We start from the raw sequence: 26,694 nt of genomic DNA, 5'->3' as shown, positions 1-26,694 counted from the left end.
CGCTCGCCCGTCGACCGAGAAAGCTACAGGCTCGAACACGAGTTGCTTGACCATGGATCCGAATTTCTGTCGGGGAAATAAATAGAAATCACAAACAACCGTTTTTATATTGAAACCAAGACCGACTTTAGACGCCGTGGCTCGGTTATGGGTTCGCCAAGCCCTCATTCGGCGAGATTGTTTACTTTGTAAATTGCATCGAAAGCCAAGACGAGACGTCAGCACTCGCGTTATCGTCGTATTCAGCAAACGTGCATGGGAAAGAAAAAAAAGCGGCGTGGTCGAAAAATCCATGAGTCAGGATGAGGGTTGTAAAAGACTTTAAGAGGGTAAAGTTAAACCCCTGAGAGTTTCGCTTTATTTAGGCCAAAGTTGTGGCGATGGGAGGAGGGCCGTTCTTCACGCTCGCCTCTGACGTCAACAGATCTACCGTCCACAATATCAATAAACGCCGTTGGTGGAAAAAGCCTTGTCAGTATTTTGATCGAGTTTCAGTTACGGGCCAAACAACAGTTGTCGGGCAACCTTGCGATTAACCTTGAGGGACTTTTTTTTTCCTTTTTTTTATTTGATTTCGTCTGTCACGGAAAATCATTTTCGCTGCCGGCCCCATGTTTGAGGACGATAAGAGATCACCGTTGCAATCTTAACGACCTTCACTAATAAGAATTCCGAACAATGAAGCTGCTGCTTAAAACAAAGCCCCCGCAAACAACTGTGTAGGGTTGGGGGGGCGAAATAAAAAAAAGGGGGCAAAAAAAAAAAAGGGAACAGCAATTTATTTGCTTCTGTGCAGAAACATCTGGAAAGAGTTTAAGGGAAGTGCTTGCGAATTAGGAGCCATGGGAAAGAGCTGGGCACTCGCGCTCGTTGCCCAGAGAGGAAGATATCGCAAGGGACCTCATACCCGGCGCTACCTCGGAGAGTCAATTTGTGCCCTTAGAGCAGGTGTTTACTCGGGCCCATGCCCACCTGGTCTTCAGATGCTGTGCATTTTTTTTTTCATTTTTTTTATCACCGACCATCATTTTCACTGTAACTTTTTTTTTTTTTTTTTTCGGCCTGAATGTGGGAGTTTGTGTCTTTATGGAGTGTGAGAAAGGGGGGTAAAAAAAAAAAAGTCCGCAAGATCAAAGTTGCGTTTGCTGTGGTACGATTTCTGTCAGTGAGGGTGAGGCTAATGATCCGTCTCTCTAAAGCGAACCCCTTTGTACTTGTGCTAAACACCCACGTCATCGTGAAGCCACCCATGCTTAGCAGTGGTCAAAACGGGTAAAGAGTTCCGAATGTAAAATGAGCCCAACATACTGGAGGCTCTTGTTAGATTTGGGATGCATGCTGCATGGTTTAGCATTTTGCTGTTAGAACTTTGACCCACACAATGCCAAAATGTACAGAGCCTCGCTAGTTGGAAATGCTCACACAGCAAATCGAATGGATCCGCCTTGCAGGTGAGATGCAAAGTCGCAGCGGGTTCAGGAATGCAGTCAATCTCCGTTTTTAACGTATTGTATTTTTCATGGCGGGTCATTCGATACAGGAACGTTGTGTCTCGTGCCTGGAGGATATGTTGAGACTACAGTGGACTTGACGATCAGGATCCCTGGGTCCTTGACTGGATGTTCTTTTAACCCTTGTCACTGGTCTCGTGAGAAGCTCTCATTAATTTCCCGGTTTCAGAGGTGCTGTGTGACTGTGCCAAGAATTTCAACAATACCGTCACTGTCTTAGTGGAGATAAGACATTCTACAATAAGAAGAAACTCTTTAAAAGTCCTACTTTGACCATTGATTAATTCCCATGGAATTTTCCATCTTAACAAATGGACAGAATGGGGACTGTAAAACCCGGTACTCACTCACGCTATTTATCACACGCTGCTGACGGTGGAAGGAGACGTTTTCACTGCCCAGAATAACACTGTGGCCAGGGGTGTGGGCACAGCAGGGCGAAACACCCTGACTTTCCTGGGAGATGTAAATCGGGCAGAAGCCTGGGCCTGTGTGGCACAAACACCAGCGGAGATCCAATCTGTTTGGGGTCACCGTTGTGAAGACAGGAGTGTTTTTTTTTGTTGTGTGTGTGCAGGGGTTCGCTGGTTGGTTTGTTTGTTTGTTTGCTTGGAAATTCAGGGCTCTTTATGCAGCCCGACCTCCCCTGGCAGGTTGCACACCCCGGGACAGGAGCCTCTCAGGTGTCCACATCAATGATGAATCAGGTTTGTGTTGAGTTACACGACACGTCAGCTCCCAAGAGCATTTATCTGCCTCTCTTTCTCTTGCTCCCTGGCAGCTCGGCCCGCTTTGATTGCCAAGTGAGAAAGTGTCCGTGTTGCCCAAGACTCCTCCTGAATGGAAAGCCGAACGGCAAGGGTTTTCCCTGCACCGCTCTGGTGCGGGGCTAGTGCAGCGTTCCTGCCGTCGACGGACGGTTCAAAAGCACATTTTAAAAAATTGAATTAAAGACATTACAGTAAAATGCGAGTTCGCTGGAGCCGAAGCAATTAAAGAGTCCCGGACGGGAAAGACTGGCCGAAAATAGCCATTGAAGGTAAAGTCAAGAGTTTTTGAATGATAATGTCAGGAACACCAGCCTCTCCGGAGAGACGCTTACATCTCATCAGATGACCCTGGCCTGCTTGTGGAAAATGGCCAATTTTCTACGTCCTCATTGGGATGTTTTGGAAGGCCCAGTTGGCTGGAAAGTCACCCTGCTGAAAGCACTTTGTGAAGAGGGGGGAAGAGTGGATTAGACAGGCCCATAAATCACCTGGCTGTCCTGCCAAAGGCCCCATTGTAAGGTAGGGAGTGAAAATAAATGGATGGCCTGCGTCTCCAACCAGCCCAGATAGTACGTCCTCTGAAGGTGTTTGGAGCGCTTGCTGGTCCTGAAGCAGGAGATCGGCGTTGGACTTCGCTTCGGATCAATCATTGTTGGTTGCTTTCTGTGCAACGGATCGTTTCGGGGGAATCGCGCGTGAACAGTGGCCAACAGGTGTCCTCTAACTTTCTCCTGAACATCCCAAATGTCTGCGTTTGGAATAGCCCCGGCGAGGGTAACGTTTGTAGCCGGCTGGTTGAGCTGTGTGCTCTGCTAGAGCACAATGCGGCCCGCGGTGATGTCACTGGCGAAGAAAGGGGGAGCGGAGGGAGCTTCTGGGATTCCCAGACAAGGATTTACACCCCCCACCCCACCACCACCAACATCCACCACCCGCTCTGGTCAAAAGTGCTGCCGGTGAATGCGAGGTCATCAGAAAGAAACCCCACGCCTCCCCTGGCCTCCCAGCCAGATGTCGGTCAGTGCGGGCAGTTCTCTGCCATTACGAACCCAAACAAAACAAACCCTCGGCGGGAAGCCCGCGCCCGAGGAGAGCTGCTCCGGTCCGCCGTCACTGGGAAGGCCCACGCTATCTGGCTCGGCAGACTCTGGCTGAACCCGCGCCCGAGCCTGAAATAGTTATTATTAGTGACCTGAAAACCTTCAGGAGTCTTGGAAATGAAAGCCAGATGGGGCGAACGAGTGGAAAGCGATATTAAGAGTTCAGATGGAGTCCGCAGGGAAAAGGGCTGACATGTTTTTCCGTGTCAGGGGTTCGGGGGTGACCCTGGGGGGGGCTTCAGGGTTGGGGGCGGGGGGCCTACACCTCTGCGAAACCGCAGCCCGGGGCCGCCTCGCAGCTACCGGAAGAGCACCTCTTTCATGACAAGGGGTCAGACGCTCTGGTTAACATCTCAGCGTTCCTGTGTCCAACACAAGGTGCCGGCGTCGGAATGAGTCCCGGCAGCGCCTCGGCCTCTTCACGGATCCCGTTTTATACAAGACATCGGACGATTCTTACACCTTTGAATGACGGCGCGGGCTCGTTAACAGCGCCCCGTGTCCCGCAGTCTAACGGGGGGCTTGTTAAAGATGGTCCCCCACCGGTCTGCCTGGACGGCTGAGCTCTGGCGGTCCCCAGAGCAGCACACAATCCTTTGGTCCTCACTGTCACACTCGTCCGCCGTTACCATAATGACACTGGCCTCGCCGGACGGCCAAGTTGTATGTTGAACTGCGAAATCCCCGGTTCCCCGGAGACTGCCCCTACTTTAGAGTCAGGCCTCCGAGAGAGCAATTACTCTGGAAAAAATTCAGACGCCGACTGCATTAGGCTGGAAGTGTCCGTGCGAGTGTGTGGACAAACTGAACAAGTGCAACTCCAATTATTGCGTGTGTGTGTGTGAAGGCTTCAGCAATCAGGACACAAAACGGGGACACACAAAAGTGTCACACAATCGGTAAAAAAAAAAAAAGACATTGTCCACATCTTTACTTCTGGGGAGAATTAACTACTGCATGCTTCTCTGGCGAGAGACATACTGAAGACTTTCTGTTTCTTTTTTCTTTTTTTGGGGGTGGGGGCTACACACACTCACGTTATGCAACAGATGCTTTATAGCAGCCCCATAAAGCTGACGTGAATGGAGGCCCTCACCTCCCCTCACACTCCGGTCCTGTCTGTGTGCTGGAGACAGATTTTATCTCAGACAGTCATTAATCTCGAAGGCGTCTCTTTCCCACCACGACGCCACATTTCTGGCGGCCTTTTTATAAGCTGTAATTTCTTTTTCCTATACCATGTAGATTAGTTAAATAGCTAGCATTAGTCCCATCTTTTTGTATGCTGTTTTAAACATGGTAAACTGTATGTGTTTAGAGTTTAAAAAAAAAAAAAAAAGGTTTTAGGGACAAATGTTAAAGGGATTAAAAAAAAAAAAAAAAAAAGTCACTTCCACGGTGAAAGAGTTTTGTAAGCGCAGTAAAAGGAGGAAGACGCTAATGCATCAGGCTGTATGCAGCTTTTCCCTGCTGGCTGGAGGAGTGTTTGGATTTTTGTTGGACTGGTCTACTTCATAGAGCAGATCGTTCGCACTGATGCCTTACTGGCCGTCGGCCATTGTGTATTTTAACGGCGAGCTCTTAAAGAGCCGGCCTCTTCATCCTGGAAATCCTGGCGGTGCGCTGAATTTGACCGTTGTTCTGCCGAGATTCACTAATCACTGTCGACAAAGCGAAGGTCCCACTTTTTGATCTTCAAAGCCGCTCCCATGAAAATGGCTGGATTTAGTGAGCGCTCATATCTCTATATCTGCTTTTTCCCACCTCCCCATCATTGTTCCATCCCTGGTTGACCTCAGAACATGGTCATTGGTTAGGAAACCACCTCTTGCACAGATGCGTTCTTCTGATCTCCTAACACAAAATAAATGGAACAAAGCAGAATCAATCCAAAAAAAGGGAGGGGGAGTATTATGCGATTTTTTTTTTTTTAAAGATCAGCCCATCTAAACCATTGCAATCCCTCATTAAAGCATTTTTATCTTGGGGGGGGATAATCAGATAGTTTAGATTTATTTTAATCCCAAACGTTACTTACACTGTGTCATGCACTGTATTAATTCTGTTATGCACACATCAGGACAGGATTATGCGTGGTAAATGCAGGAACATCCATCAGGCCGCTGAGGTATTATGTGTTACGTAGCAGCGGCGCATGGTGTTCGGCCCTCTCAACAGTACAGTGCGATATTGAACCCAGTAATTAGGGCTGGGCTAAATATTTCCAAAAAAGAAGTCAATGCCGTCTGATACCTTCATATTGCGTCACGGTTAATTGTCAACCATGTACAGCAGGAATCGAAAGCTGGTCACATGCCACATCCCTCTCTGCGAAATGTCTCCCAGGAATCTATCCATACTTTATACTACAGGGTGGGCCATTTATATGGATACACCTTAATAAAATGGGAATGGTTGGTGACATTGAACACATTTTATACACATGTTAAAACCAATTGTTTTTCACAAAACCAATAGATTTGATGTGTCACATGACCCTCTTCCTATTGAAAAAACAAAAGTTGGATCCAAGATGACCGACTTCAAAATGGCCACTATGGTCACCACCATGCCCCCTCACATATACAAATGTGCCACAAACAGGACATTAATATAACCAACCATTCCCATTTTATTAAGGTGTATCCATATAAATGGCCCACCCTGTATATATAATACATTACTTTGTGAATCGAGAAGGATCCATAAATGCAAATTGAAAAAATGAATCAAGTTCCCATTACGAGAAGTTCGTACAGTGGGCCGTAGGAACAGGAGCCTGTTTAGCTTTTTCTCCACGTGGTGCCTTGTCCCATGCTAGGAATCGGCATAAGTGCAGATTTTTAATTTTTTTTTGCCTGACAACCACAAGCCGTGAAATCCATGCTCGCACGTCTGGAGCTAATCTCAGGCACCTTCTTTTGGCTTCTTCCGGCTGTCGCCTTTCCCCCGAGTCAGCAGGAACCATGCAAGTGCGCGAGAGGAAACTCGTCTGTCTAATCCCCACTGCCAGCAAGTGCACAGTGCTGAGGAAGTGGGATGGAGGAGGAGGCTCGTGTGTGTGTTTTGTAGTAGTAGTGCGATTTGGCAGCAAGCGCCACTGCCTGCAGGCATTGTAGTGAAAGGGGAGCGCTTTGGAATGAGCCGGGGCCCTCGTGATGGAACGCGTTTGGGAAAACCGCAAGCCAGACGCACCGATTCCGCTTCGCTCTGACACTGCGCCTCCCCATGTTCCTCGTGTTTGGAGCAGCTTTCTCTGGAGGATGGCCAACTTTGTGGGGGAACCCCACACCCATCCCTCAACCCCCCCCACGCATCCACACAAATACACATACACTTCCCTTCTTCCATTCAAACCGCACAGATTAAGCTAAATAGCTGTTGAAATGGTAAAGAGCTGCTTTTGGAATGGAGAACAAATTGAAACTGAATTGAATGGGGATTCAGTTTACCCCCCCCATTCCTGGAGGACTGAGTGATACTGACAGGCTGAGCTTTCCCCGTTTTTACTTCCTGTTCTTGTGTTCAACTGGAAGTCAAAGATGGATTAGTCCGACTGTCAGAGAAATGACAGGTCATGAGCGGCATCGTCCTGCACCAAATTCAATCCCCTGGTATCAGGCCTCCTAAAAAAGCTCTTGGCTCAGGTGGGCTTCTAATTTAGGACCAGCCTTGGACTGACACATGCTGCGAGTGATTGATTTAACCTTAATGTTTCTTCACTGGCTACATCTTTACATTGCAACTAGGGATGCAGAGATTAACCGGTTTGACAATCGAAGAGAAAAATGTAGGTACCAAGGACATAGAATAGCGTGACTCGCATGGACAAAGACCCAGACCCAAAAACGATCGTGGCAGAAGGACAACTAGGGACAATAACAAGGTATAGCATGCTAAAGCTGCCACAATTCGCCACTTAAGAGGCGCGTTTCTAGAACACGTATTTATACAATAAAATGTCATGAATCGACATGATCCTCTAAAAAACTGTAAAATCGAACTGTAAAATCATTTAGCCATGTAAGTGGGGTGACCAGATGTGTGTGCAAGTGGAATTTTGGTAGCCTCAGTGGATTTCTACATGGACATGCTCACCTTTTCGCACTTCAGCTGGAACTGATTTATGAACAGGTATAACATAAATTTCCTTTTTTTTGGTAACTGCATTTAAGTTATATCTTTTTAAAAATCTTTTGGTGAGATTATGTAACATTAATACGAGTTCCCCTAACCTGTCTATGGTCCTGCAGTGGCTAGGAATGGCGATATACACTACTCACAATAAGTTAGGGATTGTTATTTACATGAGTGCTTTTCCTATTTGCCTTGAATTTTAAGAAAATAAGTAAAAGTTCCCTTTGATATTACTAATAATGTATGAGAAGAAACACCATTTTCATTAGTTTAATATTTATCACCCCTAAAAAGTAGGCAAAAACAACAAAAATTGACAATGTCAGTAGAGGGTGTTTCCACCATTTGCCGCAATGACAGCCTGACAGTGATGTCTCATGCTCCTCACTAGCCTGATGATGTTGTTCTGAGGCAATGCGTTCCACTCTTCCACAGATTCTACACGCAGTTCTGCCAGGTCATGTGGGGGTAGGGTTCAGTCATTCAGTCTCTGCTTCAACTGGTCCCACACGTGCTCTATGGGGTTCAAGACAGGGGACATTGATAGCCGTACCATATGAGGCACTCCAACTTCCTGAAGTCAAGCAGTGTTAATTCTGCCACGATATGCTGGAGCATTATCATCCATGAACAGAGAGTTGGGGGTATGCTGGTGTAATTGGGGGATGATGTTGGGTTCTATGTTGTCTCTGAGGTAAGAACATTGTGACTAGGTGACTGAGCCATGTACAATAAACAAATCTGGTTATTGTGCTGACTGGTGATGCCAGTCGACACTGATTCGGATGCTAGACCACTGCTGCATTGTCCAGGACACATGGCCTTGTGCCCACTGCAAACGTTCACGGTGGTGTCTTGGTGTCAGCAGAGTCACCTGCAATGGTCATCTGGCATTCGAGCCAAAGCGGTGGACTCGGTTTTTCTGGAAACCCTAGTTTCCCTTGCATCTGTGTGGCAGTTACATAACGATGTCTGAGTGCATAGGTCCTTAGGTACTGGTCATCATTGTGGCCTGTCAATTGTGGGGCTCCATTCCTGGGTCTGTCATGAACTCTGCCAGTTGTTCTGTGTCTTGATGCAAGTCTGCTGATGACACTCTGTTTGCCACCGTCCTGAAGAAGCGCCATGGCCAGGTGACGCTGCTCGTCCGTTAAGTGATGTCTTGTGTTCATGGCTATTTGAATGATGAACTTGGAATGACTTACCTATAATACCACCTTTTAATACCCACAGAATGTTGAAATTGATGCCACATTGAGAAATGTTGTCTCTTGGTATTGGCCCCAATATAAGGACCACCTGTACACAATGAGACCATTATATGGAAAACACAAAATGAGGTGTGTCTATCACCCCAATACAACTGCCTCCCTATCCCAAAAATGTCTTAAGTGAAACAAACACTCTATGTATAACATCCACTAAGTCTCTCACAATACATTTACATTTAAGGCTTATCCAGAGTGACTTACTACGTGCTTCCATGTTACCATCAATGAAGTGATCAATTCTGGTTCACTAGGACCCCCAACAATGAATACAATATTTTTATTCACTATGTTGTAGTTTGAGACTATAAGAAGGTTATAAGTTAATCTAAATATTCTCTAAAGAGGAAGGTCTTGAGCTGCCGTTTGAAGATCCCTAACTTATCCCTATCCCTATATCCCTAACTTATCCCTGACTCGCCATTCAGAGAGTGGCAGCTCAGATGGCCGGATCTGGAATTTAGCCCCTTACAATGTCATAAGGGGAAAGGTTAACTTCCATTTCTCGTGCTTTGCCCGCCCAGAGAATTTCGCACCCCGCCCCTAAAATGGAACTTCACCGACTGTCATAGCTTCCAAAAGTGCAAATCATTGCAGTTGCTTGGTGATTGGATGTGAAAATTAGCACAAATGTTTTTTTTATTTCCGTCACATGAGCCTCTGAAGAACCAGTAGGTTCATTTTATCTGGTGTTGATGACGTCATTTCCGTGAATGTCCGCTCACCTCTATAGGCCACTCTCTTTTTCAGTTATGATTTGGTCAGCCAATTAAAACACTCTTTGAGGTCTGTGTGTTAATTCTAATTTTTTAACCTTTTTTCTGTGGCAGAGGAGACACAAGATGGAAGTTGGGCCTTTTTCTTATCAGAATGTTCAGTTAGTGACAGCAGTCTGGAGGTCAGTGTGCACCAGTAAAACGTGCGCATGCATGCAGCGCGTCGGGTTCGTCAGTAATAACGGCCAGTGATAGTCACTGCTCTCTATCCATGTGGGACACAATCCATATCAAACCAGTTGGAGGAACCTAGACTTACACTGACGCATGCAAATATGACAGACAGCACGGGAATGACAGACAAGACACAGGTGCACACTGGAAAACAGGGAAAAGATAAGTGCAGAATTCTGGAATTCAGGAGTGCTGATGGATGGACGGGTGTGTAAGAGAGATTTTCGGGTGGTCATAGATGTCATGTGACAGGCTTTCTGTCAGGAGGAAAGTACCATAGAAATTAGGGGCGGGTAAATATATACGGCTACACAGTAATAAATCAAGATCTGCGTCCACTGATATAGAATTACTGGTGTCCAGCATAAATGATCATATGACCGATGAGTGTTCTGCAACATATTGAACGTATTGTAATCACCTCACATTGAGGATAATTGAGGTTTGTGCCAGATCCGACGCGTAACTGATTCATGGTCACGTGACCGGAGTGAGAACAGTCAGATCGAATTCTTGTATTGCATGCACGGAGCACCACCGTTGTCAGGAAAAAAGTATCAACACGTGAATGCGTGCCTTAATTATAAATATAAACCAATAACCAAATATGATCTGAGCAAAAAATTGAAATTGAACAATGAGACAATCTTATATTTAATTACACGTTAATAGTATCTTTAAGGAATAGGATTAAAAGTGCATTTCAGGTGAAGAACACCCTGTGTTAAGGTGTTCGTGTTTGTCTTAATATCAGTCTTTAAAGGACTAGGTTTGAAGGAGAAATAGAACACCGCAGTGATGCACCGGGGAAAGGGTGGCTGGTCCTGGGAAGATCTGAAAAATGGACGAGTGCTGGTGCGGCAGGGCGGAGCCGGAGGCCAGGCCGCGGAGATGTCCTCGGTGGCGTTCCATCTGCGATAAATACTTTAAGCGCAGGGGGAGGCCGAGTCTGAAGGCTGGAGCACATTTCATGCATTATTAAGCTAATGAGAGGTGAGGTGTTCTAGAGGGCTGAAAGAAGAAGACAAAAGACCTGGAGACTCCATATCTCAAAAAAAAAAACCAACTTAACTTGTGAATTTTGCAATCTTATGGCAAAAAGCGTGTTGTTTTTTTCAACCGGTTCTCCTGATTTTATGTATGAGTTAAATTTTTAGCTCCTGAAGGCGGCTTTGTTTCCGTAACTGGCTTTTGCGGGACATGATCATTGCTGGGGAAATACCCATCATCTAAGAGGCTTAGCCGGCCTGCAGGGGAAGGGGAATTCAACATCGAAATATGGAATATAACACGATAGCGCTGAATTATGGGTAAAGCTTTGAGGTAGAATGTGCAGGGGCTAAAATTAGCCCGCTGCTCCTGAATCAGCATAAGACTCCAGAGTTTCCACTCAGGATTGGGAGGTTTCTGCTGAGCTGTTTTCTTTCTTTCTTTCTTTCTTTCTTTTTTGTTTTTCCCTTTCTGCCCTTTCTCCTTTCCTGTACTTTTTTTTGCGGGAGTTCAGGATCGAGTTGGCGTACAAGTCTGTGAATTGACAACTCGGAGACGTCCGAAGGCGGCGAGGGTGATTACCTGCGATGTGCTGACGCGTCTTCCTGCCGAGCGAAAAAGGAGGGCAGCTCGTGCACCACCGTTCTCTTTCACCTTCATCCCCCCATCACGCACATGCCACCCCCCCACCACCCCCCGTTGTCTGGCTCTCTGAGACACAGGCTATAGTCCTGCGCCGTAACAGGCCGGCTAAATGCAACAAAGTGCTGTGGGGATCCCAGAGCTCCATATTGCTCTCGCACCAACTCAGTCCTTATGAGATTCCTGTTCATAAAAGAAAGGAACATGAGGAATGGAGGCAGGAGGAGCGCGCCGCCCAGGACCTCAGAGGCCGACCTGCCATTAGGGCAGCGGACTGAAAAGCCGCCGCCACAGAAATACAGCTCGGCATTCCACGTGAGGGCATACTTTCATTTTCAATTAAAAGGATCGTGCTGTGAGGAAGTTTGTGGTCTTTCAGGAGGTGAACATGGAACAGTTGTTTTTTTTTTGAAGTATTTTGCGAAGTTCCCCGCCGAGAGGCGTACTATGCGCACTTGCTGATAAAGCTCGGCCCCGTCTGTGCGGCGGCGAGGCGATGGCCGTGCCCCGCGTGTTGTGTTGATGCCGGTAACCGTAGACGCCTTTGTTGACGTTGAGGTGGTTGCCAGACGCAGTGAAGTCACGGCGCTTAACCAAACCTGTTTTTTGGGAGCACAAAGGAAGATGGCCGCCGGCCAGCAGCCCGCTCTGCTGTTATCTGTACCCCCCCCCCCCACCTCCGCTGTCCCACACCGAGGGGAGAGCGAGGAGAAGAATTTGAGGATCTCTGGGAGAAGGGACAGCGGTACGCCGTGCGAATCCGTCTTGGGAGTGGAATCCGGGAGAGGCTTAAAAAAAAAAATATCTGTTTTGTTAAAATCTGACTTAAAGTTTTGACTTTCCAGGTGCAGAGAGACCATTTCTCAGCCAGTTTAAGGTTGTGCTGTGAACTGGTTCACAGAGACAACATGGGCGTAACACAAACATTTTCAGAATTGGGTTTATTGTTAAGACCGGTTAAGATTATATAGAAGACAGCCATGGCATTTGAGAATGTACACACATTGGCGGATGATGTCTGTCGTAAAGAGGATATTTGAGCACGCTGTGTATTTGAAATGCCTGTAGCGGTGGCCGCGCTGTGCTGTCTCATGATACATGTACAGGAAACACACCCTTTGTTAGCTCTTTATCAAGTAACTCCTCTTCTGTCCGCGCTTGCGTAAACTCCAAGGAAACGCTCATTGCTAAGTGTGAGACGCGGGGTCCCTGAGAGAGGAGGGTTTGGCTGGTATGCGTGCTGGGGGGGGGGAAGTCGTCCAAAGACACATTCAGCAGATTTACGCAGTTTACAGAAAATACTGCAGCTGTGTTGATAAAAAACATTGCATATTACCGACAAAGATAAGAAAATATTGGCTTAATTTGTGTGTGTGTGTGTGTGTGTGTGTGTGTGTGAAGTTTGTAATGTCTGATTCAGTCCCTCACGCTCGAGCACGTACACACATCAGAGAACCAAGGTTATTGGTTGCCATTTTATAACGTGTGCAGCCATTTTCCATGCAGTGTGTGTGTGTGTGTGTGTGTGTGTGTGTGTGTGTGTGTGTGTGCGAGTGAGAGTGCGTCTCAGGGGGATTATCGTCTGTCTGGAATGGGAGACTGGGATTTCCCCGTTGCTCGGGAGGAAAGCCGTCGGAGCGTTCCTCTCTCCGCTCTTCTGGAATTGACAAGATAATACCGGCAAGAAAATTGCAAAGTATTGTTAAACTAAAAACTGTAAAAACTGGTTTCCTCCCAGTCCGCCCAATCACGCGACTTACTGTCACACACTCCCTTATCCCTTGCGAAGGAACGGATGCCCCTTTAAAATAAAAAATAAAAACGCGTGATAAATGTCTCCGCACAGTTCTGTCCCAGACTCCGAATATTCCCGGTCATTAAGGGGCGGGGTACGGTTAGGGTAACAAACACCGTTAGACATATCTTCTTCTAGTCTTTGTTTCCTCCATCATTAACCCATATCTAAGCTAATGGTTCAAAATTTCACAAAATAAATAAATGTGTGGATTTTTTGAACATAACTTTTGAACATAATACTATGGCATTTTTGGGGACGTTGGGCACTTCGCACAGCTTGTTGTTGTGGGTTGATCGCTCAGTGTAACTCCCATGTTGAGTTAATGTGGAATTGCCATTATTGTCATATCATCGTTATCATGGGCAACGTATGGTGAGACGTTGTAGGTCTGCTCCTCCACAACTCCAACGTCGGTCCAAAGCCACCGAAGCTGTTGTTACTGTCCGGAGTCCAACGGGGCACGGACCGCCGTGAGAACGCTCCGCGGAGTGTGGACACAAACTGGGAGCAGTCAGGACAGCCCCGACCCGAACAGTCCAATCCAGGTCACAGCGTGTTGCTGTATGGACGCGTCTGAGCCGCACAACAATTAACTGCTTGTTGTTCCCACAAGAACAAGCCCCACTGTTGTTTTGCATTGTGCCCCATTATGCTAATATTCAATTAGAATTCGGAATCCTAATTAATGCCTCAGACTTCAGGATAAACAACCCCTCTACCCCCTTGGGTTAAATATGCAAATATGTTTTGGGGGGGGTTCAATGAGATATCGTCATCATATTTTTTCAAAATAATGTGGAGATTGTTTTTGTTCTGAATTGTGGCTTCTGTGGGACTGTGGAAGAGGCGGGCTGTGGGTCTGAGTATTTCATCTATGATTTTCTGTTTACTGATGTAATGTCATTGGATCACAATATTAAACTTAATTCAGAATTACTTAAAAACAAGTGAAAGTAAAGCTCACTCTCGCTCTCTCTCCACATATATATATATATTTATAGTGAGAGGTTCAAAGAGATAGGAATGTTCATGTCCGTATATGATAACTTATATATGAGATATGTAATAAAATGCAGGTGCATGTCATTATTAAGACATTTTTATTCTATAAGTAAGAATTTTGCTGACAAGTAAGTTCAATTTCAGCGCCATCACTCAACCCTTAAATAATCAGTTGTCAGTATGCATGCTGTATACATCACCCAGGCAGGCATCTTGCTCCGAATAGGACCTAGTACAGTGGCAACAAAGGTATATTGTACGCTGTCTGAGGGAAATCTGGCCCCCTGCTGTGTCTGAATGCTGACTATTGTGCTGAAACGCTCTCTCTGATCCTCTCCTGCACCTGTGAAACCTCAGAGAGGAGCCACCTCCGGTTCATGCCCTGGCTGAGCCCTCCCATCCTCCGACTGTAATAGTGTCGGGTCAGTCTGAGGAAGGCCCAGCGAATATGTGCGGTATGCAAATATCGATTCTTCAACTTCCTGTAATTTTTGGGGATTTTGATTTTGTTTGTTCGGAGGAGGGGGGGGGGTTGTCAGAATTGTTTTTCACTCCTGGTTTGAGCAGTTTGATTGGTAGATGGTAAAAAGTACATTTCTTGACTTTGCTCGTTGTTTCATCACACCACAGCTATTTTTGAGCTCGCCACGTCTTATGAGACCACGAATAAACAGATTGAATATTTAGTCTGTGGGTTAAATGGCCTGTGACAGAAGTTTTCGTAGGCCCCGAAACTTACAGCCCTTGTGCAATGGGTCATTAGTTTGAAGAAATAAAAGTCTTTGGTCTGGAGGATTGCAGTGAAAGACAAAAACCTTCCCGGTTAAAGAGCCACGTCTCACTACCGTTTAAAAATTAGTCACAATCTGATGCCAGAAGGACTATTTAGGACGGATCTTGGTGTAAGCCTTCAGCGGGAGCATCCTCATAATGAAGAAACTGGTCGCCCCGCTGCCGGCTGGAGTCAGAGCTTACACACATCACACCCAATTCATGTCAGAGGGAACAGATTTGTCGAGTATGCAAAAGGACTTTGGGTGAAACCGGTGGTACAAAAGCGAATGTTCCGTGATGTTCCGTACCGTTTTACCACTGTGTTGTATAAATGAAACTTATTCAACAGACCAATTTTTTGTTCCTTGAAGACATCTGTCAGATGTCGCCACAGCATAATCCTCAACGTAATACTCACCACTTCCTCCATACGTTCTGTTGGAGCGCTCTTGTTCATTGTACACCGATACAATGTACCATCTGTCATATTCCGCCGTCTTGTCTTAGCACAGTCTACGTATCAGTATGTCACGATGAGAAAATAATCTTTCTGTTAAATGCTGTGGTGTGGACCATGAAGAAATCACAACTAACTTATCCAATTTTACTACAGCGCCTGCCACTTTTTGATTGTTCAACCTTGTTTTTTTTTCTTTATGTTTAAGTTTTTAATCACATCACTAGCTAAATCCAAAGCTTTGTCGCAATAACCAAAAACATTAACAGGTAGGCTGTGTTTCCACACTATCCTTGGGGTTGTGCTGTATTTAAGATAGCGATGCTGCTTTGTTCATATATGGCGTTCAATATAGCAATTCGATACTGAGCCCTGATCCAGATAGGCTGCTAGATGCGCATAATTAATGCACTTATGTTCTGAGTTGCCGTGGCAACATATTATAAAATATTTCAGTACGTTATCATCACGTTAAACTGATTTGGATAAAAGCATCTGCTACATGAATATAATGTCAGTCAATGAAAGAGATGCCAGACAGGTATAGTCGAAGAAGCGTTCTAAAACAATGGACCCCTTTTTTCCTTTTGAACTTCAGTTGCTGTGGGACAAATGTGACAGCCGACATTTTCTGGTTCGTTTTCTAACTTCTGGGTAAGTAAGTAAGGCTAGAACCTCACTTCTCTGAAGGGTCTTTATTACGCTCAATGTATTTCATAGCAGTCTTTTTTTTTTCTTCTTCTGCAGCCCACTCAGCGTAATGCGGACTGTGTGTCCAATAAATAAACCTTTTATTCCCAGCCGGTATGAATGACTAGTTTCTTCTGTCAACAACCGCGGCATTGTTGCATCTGAATAGCGTATGCCAATAGCTACAATACACATGCATTATTATTGTGTGTCGCTTAATTGGATTAAAACGTCTGCTGTGCCCTCTGTTCATTCATGGCGGGGTCGGACCTCCTTTCCTCCCCTCTCCGGATTCGCATCGGGCCGTTTTAGAGAGGGGTGGCGGTAACACGATTCCCCGTTGGTAAAAGAAAAAAAAAAAAAAAAACGACTTCCTGAGTTTATAGCAGCAGGCCCGTGCAACCGAGTGGCAGCCTGAGAAGGTCGGGCCGTAAGCCTGATCTATTGTCGAATGTCAGTGTTTCTTTGTGAGGGAAAAGGTTAACTTGTGTTTATGGGACAACACGGCAAGGTTAAGCCCACACGGTGTTGCCATTTCTGCCTTCTGGGGTGTTTATTGGACTTTCTGCGCGCTCTAATCTTGAGTAAACTGTGGTTCAACTTCGCGATTAGTCTCGCAGCACAGTAGGTCTAATGTACGTTGAGGGAAAATTCACGACTCAAGAGAATCAGAACTTTTTGTCCCTGCCAGTACCAAACACTGAAACACTGTACGATTTAGGACGCGTGGGAGATCCGAGTCGTCTCCCCGCGTCATCTGCCGCGTTGGTATTTTTGGTTTGTCTGAGGCGCTGGCTGTTCCGTGCGCGATTGACCCTGTCCCGCCTAGAGAAATACCGGCGTCTTGTTCGCCTTCAGCGCCGCGTTGCGTTCAGGTGTCCAGACCTGGCCATACAGGCGTGGAGAAATGGCTGCTTTCTATTTCCTTTCTTTCCTTCTCTCCTCCTCCCCCCCCCCCCCCCCTCCACCCGGTCCTCGCTCGGTGCCTGTGCAGCTGATAGCATCTGGCACGGCGCGCTCTCTGGGGAGCGGCGTAATCTGTTCCATCAGCGTTTACTACCGAACAAATTAACTAAGACAAGCGCCGCGGCCTGAGCCAGCAAAATTCTTCCATTAGGAAAATTATAAAGCCATTATGACGAACAATTTGGCCCTTCATCCAAACGACTCGCTCCCTCACGGAGGCATGGCACCGCGGGGGGAGGCGCGGTGGGCGTCGGGAGATGGGCGAGATAGGTGGGTCTTGACGCGGGGTGGAAGGAGACAGAGCAAGGGATTGTGGGATAGCCACAAGGAGGAGGGATCTCAGCTCTTCTGACACCAAAAAAAAAAAAAAAAAATAGCAACAGCAGTTTGTTATCCTTTAATACTTTTTTTTTTGGGGGGACACGGTGTTCCTGCCTACCTGCGAGTTTTTTTTTTTTTTTTTTTTTTTTGCTGTGTCGTCGTTATTAGCCAAGCGCTCCTAACCCGAAAATACCAGACAGCAGACGCTCTGTAGGAGCTCCTCGTGATTTATTAACGCCGATAAGACCGTGCTCCTCGGGAGGGGTCCTTTCCAAATAAATCAGCCTTTAGTTTCACCGGTAACGTCGGACGAGCGTTCCTGACGTGGCGGGGGGATGGTCCCGAAATCTCTACAGCCAAACATCCGTCCCTAAGTGCCAACAGCTGGGCTCCCGGAGTAACTTTTTTTTTTTTTTTTTTTGATTCCTCCTGAATTCGCAGGCCTCTCTTGGCTAATCAAAGACGTGATTAGCCAAATCGGCGGCTTAATGAGCTTATAACGGCAGCATCTGCTAATCAGAGTCAAGAGTGTTAACTTGTGTGGGGCTTTGGCTCCGGCGAGAGAGGGGGTGCGAGCCCGGCCGGCCCAGGGTAGGGGGTCGGCGCGGCTCCCCCACACGCCGGTCCCGGGCCAGCAGGTGGCCAATGACGGGGCCAAAAGGCCCCCGGCTCTTACGGGCAGGCTGGAGGAGACGCGACCTGCTGCCGGAGCGGAGCCCCGCCCCCCCTGGCCGACGATGTGGATGTGGAAGCTGTGATTGGTTGTTCTGGTTCAAGGAGGAGGAGCGACAGGGATTTCTGGCAGTGAAGAAAAACCATAAAGCCATGCTTTTTGCAAAGCGAGTCGTGCAACAAATTAAAACAAATAATGGTGACAAGCTGTCCTGACATTTCATATTCCCCTCCTGATTGAAACATGACGCAACCATAGACCCCTGGATTCAGGTTCATCTCAATTTAGTGGAACACTGAGTAAACGTTGACACCATTGCCGTCATGCTTTAAAGCAAATGAGGATGATAAATGAGTTTTGATGCTGATGGGACAGACGCCCCAAAAAACAAGTTACTGCAGAACTCAGTTACTGCAAAATATGCACAGATCATAATGGACAATTCGCATAAATCAGGCATGAGTGGTAAGTATTTCAGGCAGTTCACGTATTTATTATCGCACTGGACAAATCTTTGCATTATATTCGTATTGCGCATCGTGCTCCAGCTTAGACACCAAACAGAAAGTTGCCAGATGTTAAATACATGACAGAATTTCTTTTTTCTCCCTCGCGTCGCGGATGGAAAAAGTGATTCCGCGCCGGCTGCGCCGTAAAGAAATTTAAAGGTGTGTCAGGTCCGTGTCCGGCGTGATTTGGGGGTGAACGCTCCACCCTGTGCCTCTGGGCGGTGAGGAACAGCAATCATCGTAGGGAGAGAGAGAGAGAGAGAGAGAGAGAGAGATGAAAGCTGGACCGGTCTTCTGCACTTACTGCATTTGGAGGTTTGGGGAGTCTGGCAGGCGTCGTTCCAGCCTAATTAACATGATTTGTTTTCTGCATCTGTTTCCCAGATGTCAATAGACACACTCTCGTACACACCACGCCAACACGCAGCCGCGCTGCGTGGGGAGTCTGGAGCGAGAGCAGGTTGACGCTGTACTAACCGCTGCCCCTTTCGGGCCGAATTGCCCTACATTGCCACATGCTTGTACTGTATGGGCTGTTTTGGTATGGATCTGACGCCACGATGCCCATCATAATTCTGGGGTTATGATTCAGCACATCAAGATATATTACGATAGCATATGTAAGGTGGAATATTGCATTTCTTACTGTACAATGAAGAAAACACCATTTGGCCAGCACTGTGCTGTTTGTGTTTAAGGATGTTTATCCCCCACGTGCTCCATTGCTTGACCTCTAAAGCCAGAAAAGGACTTTGTCTTGTATCTCTTGTAACTCGAAAAAAAATCCTCTTGGTGTAAAGAAATAACCAAACCCTTGATTATATAACTTGTGAAAGATTCTGAACGTACAAACAACTTTTCAGGTCATTTTTGTAACCTTTATATTTAATAATGGCCTCCATAATGGTCTCCAAAACCAGGACCAAATCTCGGCCAGGAACGTATGAATAGGAAATCAGGCATCAAAGTAATGTATCAATCAATTATTGATATGTTGATATTTTATGACATCCCTACAGTGCATGATTGTATTCCTGAATTGCATGTAGCCGAATGACCATCATTTTATTAGTGCTCCCAGCGATCTGTTGTGGGAACCTAAAAATTGTGTGGGAAGAGAATAACACATGTTTTAATTCATACGACATTTTTTTGATTTCGTACTAGATGTTACCAGCATGTTGTTTTATGAGATTTTGTCACTTTGCTATTTTTTTGCAAAGCTAGTAGTCATATTTTCCTACTGATTTTACTCCGGGTTCCACACCTCTGTCTGGATGATCATATTTTTTGGAAGAATACGAGCTTGAAATAATAAAAATAATAATTTCAGTAATTATGTGAATTAGCCCTTTATTTATTTTGTGCCCTTAAGCACTGCAGAGAACTGAAACCTTGAATGTTGTACTGCTGCACAGTCTGCTCTCCTCTGTTTGGCCCAGTGGAAACTGCTCAGCGGTTCATCGGCTGTAAAACGTTACGTTCTCCGGGCACTGCCATGGACAATTTTTTGTTAGTCTGCTTCCTCCAGCTCAAATTTTTGTGATGTGGAAGGGCATTGATGTCCTAAACATTGTCCGAAAATGAGATGAATAATATAATTGTAATGGATATAAACTAATCTCAGGCACACAAACATGTAGATAAAATTTTGATGTAGATAATTTTTTTTTTTTTTGATAGATCAATAGCATTTCATCTTGTGGGAGAGCTTTACCAATTACGATTGGGGTTTTGTATCTGAATGATATCGAGGGTAATAACATGCCTCTTCTGTCTGATTTTAGAAAGAACTGGATGCCACCGCAACAGCCCTGGCCAACCGACAAGACGAGAGCGAGCAGTCCAGGAAAAAGCTGATCGACCAGAGCCGCGAGTTCAAGAAAAACACCCCCGAGGTGAGCAAAGTCTTATTCCCTTTCCATACTCAGCTTGGGGGGGTGTCGGGGGTCTGGATACTTATGTAAGGGCTGAGTGTCAGAAAAAAAAAAAAAAAACCCGCTCTGAGGACAGCTTGACCTCACGCTCACAGAGTGGTCCCTGCAAATGCTCAAGAAGAAGTTGAGGAGTTTTAGCTTTAAATTCTCCACGCTGCAGACAGGATGGCGAAATTCCAAGTCCGAGGGAATATCTTTTAGAAGAATGACGTCCATCCCTCCATTAGAGCCGGAGAAAAAATATGACGAGGCATTAAAACTCACCTCACTGAGATTTCAATGAACCCATTTCAGTGAACCCATGTAAAACAGTCAATTGAGAACACATGGGCTTTAAAACAGTATACGTAATAAATCGAGTTTGATAAAAGCGTAACTAAAAGGAATCCTTAAGCAGTGTTTCAGTGAAGTTGGGCTTAGTTTCTTGATATGACATTAGCAAACATGCCCCCCCATGTCTTTTTTTTTGCCAGTTGTCCCTGTACACTGTATTGGTTTATATTTATTCATCCTTGTATCTGTATTCCTGAACTGGGCAGCTCCTTCCTGTAATTAATTACATAACAAGCGGCAGCCATTCCTCTCGGATCACTGTCGCTGGGGTCCCCCGTCTCGCGGTCCTTATAGGGGGCGTTCGTCCTGCCTGACTGGACCTGTTTTTGCGGGTTGCGTCTGCGTCTGAGGTCACGGTTTTGTGTTGGGAGGCTTGTGATGCGTACGAAGCTTTCAAGGTCGAGCGGCTCTTTGTTTACACCAAAACACGCGTCGATCCGACTCGCTTTTCAGTGTCTCCGACTAGATAGGACAGCGCTGTTTTGTTCCGTTTGATTTTGTTCTTCATGTACTCTTTGTTTTGTCCTCTTGAGTTCTGGATTGGTCTTTAATCTGATAAACTTTGAGGTTATTTATTTATCACATGAATGAATTCATCTTTATATATATAAAAAAATAGCTCACCCTCCTGAGTGCTTTGGGGCCTGTCCGGCAGTATATATGACCACGGAAGACACTTCAGTTTTCTTTTCATTAGTTTCTGCCTCCCCCTTTTTTGTAAATTCTTTGTGAGCCACCCCTCCCATAGAGTGTTGATGAATAAATGGAAAATAGAAACCTGTTTTGTCTCCAGCGCGCCAATAAATCAGCCTTCTTTTCCATTTAAAACGTCAAGGCCCGCAATTTACGTCCGCGCTTAATAAGCCGTTACTAAATTAATCGCGCTGGGCGTTTTTTGGCTGAGAGGCCTCGCTCTCCGGCACGCCGTGAACTGGAGAAAAATGATACTCCTGACTTCGCCCATTACCCAAGGTACAGACATCAAGGGCTTCCGTCGGGGGCCGCGAAACTTCATCCGCCAATGCCGTGAGCTGGAAAGTTACCTTAATTACTCTGCAGCCCCACCAAAGTTTTTTTTTTTTCTCCCCTGTGTGACGGCCTATGTTTTTCCCCCCTTTTTTTTCTGTCGTTCCGCCTCTTTCTGGCTTCGGTGACGGCCCATTGGCTGGTTCTCTTTTATTTTCTTTGCGCTCTGCGACGAGTGTTCTTATCTCTCTGAGGTCTAATGAATTGAGGACCCTCCTACACATTTCCTGTGGTTTTATTGCTGCCCATTTAGAATCATTTTGCTATGTTTAGCTCATATGACTCCCATTTCATAGGTTTTGGTTGTGTTGTGCCTGGAAAAGGCTTTAATTTTTACGCTGGAAGTTACGGACTGTCAGTAAATGTTGAAACGTTTCCCCCCTTTCACCCAGACCGATTGCACGTTGTATTTTCTGTTGAAACATATGGAAGGTTTTTTTTTATGGGCTGTGAAAAACTAATAAAAAAAAAAAAGGCCGAAGTCACGAATGTCTCGAAGCACCACCGAGCAGTTAGACATTAGTCCGGTTAACCGAGTGTGACGTATAGAAACGGGGGTCACTCCAGAGACCCCCGCCGCCGAAAGTATCCGCTTCCGGGACAGCGGGGCCGCCGGCGCCGCCGTACGTGCGAGCGCCTGTGTTCGACGGGGTCGATACCGTCGCATTGCTGAAATGCCCGCCCGGTGCACATAAATACCCGCGTTAGACCACGCTGGACGCTCTTCCAAGCATTTGATGGTGTCCAAAACCGCTGCATATTAAAGTGGGGTGTTTACAAACCTGTAAAAAATGAGCTCTTTGTTTCAGTGCCATTTTAAGCGCGTAGGGTGGGCACTTTGAATGACAATGGGCTCCATTCATGCCAGTGACCTTCCAAGCAGACAGGTGTTGCTCTGTTGCCTGTTTTACTATAGTTACAGTTCTTTTGAGTCTTAAAAAAAAACTATTAAATGCAGTTGTGATGCTTTTTTTTTTTTTGGGGCCTGACGGTTTGTTAAGCGTGTGACGGTGAGGTTGTATTTATACCAGTTGTGTGTGTATGTACGAGATGAGTTTGCAGTTGAGTTTCTTCTTATCAGTGTGTGTGTGTGTGTGAGCATTTCTGCTGTTGTGTCTTTGCGTGTGTGTGTGTGTGTATGTGTGTTGTGTTATTTTGGTGCAGTATTGAGGAGATCTCCTGACAGAATGAATACTGTAATTAGGGCTGATCTGCTGGCACGATTCCAGCCCTCCCCGACTGGCGTCTCACAGTTAATTATACACCCCCCCGTTACCAACACGACCAGAGAGAGAGAGAGAGAGAGAGAGAGAGAGAGAGACAGAGAGGAAGCAAAGGAGACAAGTAGAGAGTGTTGGCAGCTCTTTGAAAAAGGCTTTTGTCTGTGGAGGCATTCATTGGTGGATGGCGGGGAGGTGAGACTGAGCAGGTAATGCTGAACCCTCCTAAATACACACACACACACACACACACACACACACACACACACACACACACACACACTCAGAGTCTCATATGGTCTCCACCAGCATGCCAGTACCAACATGTGGTGTAGTGTGTGGTGTAGCAGTTCTCGTGTTTACAGTGGGATGGCCAGTTTTGGCCCGGCGTCCGGGTCAACGTGTGTGGCGCCGCTGCCTGTCCGCACTGTCTAGATAGTAGTAAAAATACTATTACTAATAATAATCTTCAGTAACCATGGCCAGATGGTCAGAAGGCGTCTCAAGGTGTGACTACAGCTCAGCGGCCTTCAGATGACCAGCGGAGGATTAAACAGCCAATAAAACGCTGACCCAGTCGGAAGGGTCAGTCTGGTGTCAGCCTGTGGCCGGGGTCAGGTCACTCTGCCATGTTCTGCTGTCCCGAGTCCAGTTTTTCCAGATGGGCTTTCCCAGCTGTGCCGCTAAAACCGCCCGTCTGTCTTGGAGCTGTGATGTGTGTGTGTGTGTGTGTGTGTGTGTGTTTTCCCACTCTGCTGCCTTGCTCTTTTAAAAGCATTTTTTAAATGTTTTCATGCCGTGGATCTGTCTGAAGGCTTAGGGCCGGACGCTCATCTGAAGTGGGATTAGCGAGGTTTCAGCCAAACTGCAGAGCGTCCGTTCACCCGGCCTCCACGTTCCCAGTCACACAGAGTCTCCGGATTCCTCCTGGAAGTGGTGTTTCACCTGAAGCCTGAGGTCCACAGGTTCCCATTTCGAGTCTCAGCATCACTCAAGGTTCCATTCCTCCAAGGATTTTTACCTTCGGGATTTAATCCCAAAAACCCCTCAAAGCTGCTTTGTGACAGTGACCAGGGTAAAAAGATCTGTTCACTCTGGATTAAACTGAAACAGTTAATTGCAAAAGATTCAAGGTTCAAGGTTTATTGTCAGTACAACAGTATACACAGTATACCGTGTGTAGAAATATTTCACACAGACACCCCCCCATAGTGCAATCATTAAAAAAAGAAAAATATATACGTGAATACACACTTAACTATACTAACTAAAACTAAAACTATACTAACTAAAACTAAAAAGTAGAACCTTTCTGTACAATGAACAGGTTGAACAGGACATAACTGGACAACATGATGTAGGATGCTTGCAACTGGATATGTTGGATATTTCAAACAGGACACACAAGACAAACGTGCAAAATGAGCAGAAATGCACAAAAAGAGCAGAGATGTGCAAAATGGTCAGTATACTATTAGGTGCATAAGGCTGGAAGTGCACTCTTGTTGAGTTTTGCAGTGCATTGAGAGCTCTGAGCTTTTTGGGGGAAGGTTTCCCAGACCGTCTGTGTGATTTCTTTTCATTTTGCCTCTTTCTGTGATCTTTCCCCCTAGTAATAATGTATAAAAATTACGATTCATCAGATCAGGTCCATTCTTGGACCATGTTTGGTAGGTATTCACCGACAAATTGGCTCCACTCGCTTGACGATCTGTCCTGCTTTCAACACATCAACAAGATGCCCCACCCAACGACAGGCGCCATCGTAATTACTGTGATTCACATCACCACTCTGTGGTTTTAATGTAATCTGCAGAATGACCACTGATTTCCTGAATTTCCAATTCAGTTTGATTCAGTATTGAGGTACAATCACAGACACAACAGCAGTTTTACTCGGACATGAAATATATTTATAGGCAATTGTCTATTTGTGGCAAATGTGTTACATTTTATTCTCTCCAATTCCTAGTTTATAAAAAGAAGTACTTTTTAGAACGATAAATTAACGCCTGTAAGGATATGATTTAGAGATGCTGTGCATGTCGACAGACAGATCGTCACAGCAACTGTGCCTGCTTTTGTCACGAGAGCGAATTTGTAGCCTTCTGATTTCGTCGCTGGGTCATTAGAGTCCACAGGGGTTAGGGGGGGAAGAAGGGCGGGGCACTGAGACGGTGGGAGTCCCTAAGGAATTCGGCCTTGAGCCTATCCCAGCATGCCTAGTGGCGGGGCGATCCGTCTTCCAGCTGTTGACAGTGGATCTGTCACCTACTGCCTCCCCCATCCCAAACACCCCCACACACTCACACAAATCACTCCCACCCATTCCCAAATACGCAGCCTTTCCCCGTCCGGATGAGAGCCCATCAGTTAAAGGTATATATACATTTCTGGAGCAGATCCAGAGACGGCTGTGTGCTTTTTCGATGCAGGTATCCTGCTGTAGTGTTACGCTGCGTGTGTGTGTGTGTGTACGTCTGCGCTGTGGCTTTTAGCTGTTTAACCTTCAGACTTCACAGATACCGACTTACACACACACACACACACACACACACACTTTCTGACAGAGGCAACTGCAGGCCAGACAAGAAAAGGTGTGTGGTGCAACTCGGAGCGAACCCTGGTAATTACAGTGCAGGCGGGCTCAGATGGTTCTTCATGTGGGTTCTTTGGTCGTAGGCTAGGTTCCGTCTTTGAATAATTCCTTTGTGTTTGCATGCTTGTGTGTACGTGTGTGTGTGTGTGTGTTTTTATGTTTGTACGCCTCTCTGGGTGGGCCCAGACTGGCTTTTGGGTTGGCGATTAAATTTCAGAAGGGAAGCTGTCTTCTGTCACAGTGAAACAAGCAGAAGCTTATCCCTGTAACTGTAAAAGACGCACGCACACACACACACACACAAACACACACACTGCATGCTTTGTCACAGAGCCCTATTTAAACAAGATCCCCTTACCTTCTTTTTTAAGTGGTGGGCGGGGCTTGCTTTTCCTGCACTACTCAGTGTTACACAAATACACTCCCCCGGCACTGTTACTCCTTTCATCAGTGTATTCATACATTTACTCTACATATTTACTCTTCAGCGCTCGGTTCAACATTCAGCATTCAAAACCTTTTTAAAACTGCTTGAACTTTATCTTTATACTTCACAATTAGCAACAAGGTCTGTTACGTCAGTCATATATTTCCACGAAGGCACGTATTGCGGATAAAATTTGTATGGCAAAAAATGTTAACGTGGAGTGAATGACATAGACCCCCTATAACACTCACCTTTATCATTCAACCTCTGGATGTTTCACACGGAAATTACTTTTAATGTGAGCAAAAGATCATAGAGCAAAAGCATTTTTTAATGTTTCATCAGTTAGATGACTATAAAGGGTCAGACTTTTTTTGTGACGCGCCTGCAGATCGAGCGCTGCTAAAATTGTGAGTGCATGTGCAGGAAGACGCTCACCGTTGGGAGATGCCCACTTCGCGCCACTCTGCCCACCGAGTGCCCGGCCATCTGCCCGCCGTCTCGGCCGTGCCAGCTCCGGGCCGTTTGCGGGCAGCGCCTGTATTTTTAGCAGCTGAGTGTCAGCGCTCGGCTGCGCCGCTGTTTACTTATGCA

The 26,694-nt window shown here is 46.1% G+C and overlaps 1 protein-coding gene across 4 annotated transcripts in view; it reads left to right on the top strand.

Moving 5' to 3' along the window:
- cux1a (cut-like homeobox 1a) overlaps positions 1 to 26,694 on the top strand; it is an 86,563-nt gene that overhangs the window by 6,324 nt on the left and 53,545 nt on the right. For all 4 annotated transcript variants that reach the window (XR_003750181.1, XM_028984582.1, XM_028984581.1 and 1 more), the window contains exon 2: positions 20,346 to 20,456. Coding sequence is in view for 3 of the 4 variants with exons in the window: in XM_028984582.1 (XP_028840415.1) it covers positions 20,346 to 20,456 (111 nt within the window). In the remaining variant the exon portion in view is untranslated. The remainder of the gene's footprint in view (positions 1 to 20,345; positions 20,457 to 26,694) is intronic.

The sequence above is a fragment of the Denticeps clupeoides genome, chromosome 6, assembly GCF_900700375.1.
Source record: "Denticeps clupeoides chromosome 6, fDenClu1.1, whole genome shotgun sequence".
NCBI classification, from domain to species: Eukaryota; Metazoa; Chordata; class Actinopteri; order Clupeiformes; family Denticipitidae; genus Denticeps; species Denticeps clupeoides.
The sequence above is the reverse complement of the archived record's forward strand: the minus strand, read 5'-3'. Positions and strand labels throughout refer to the sequence as shown.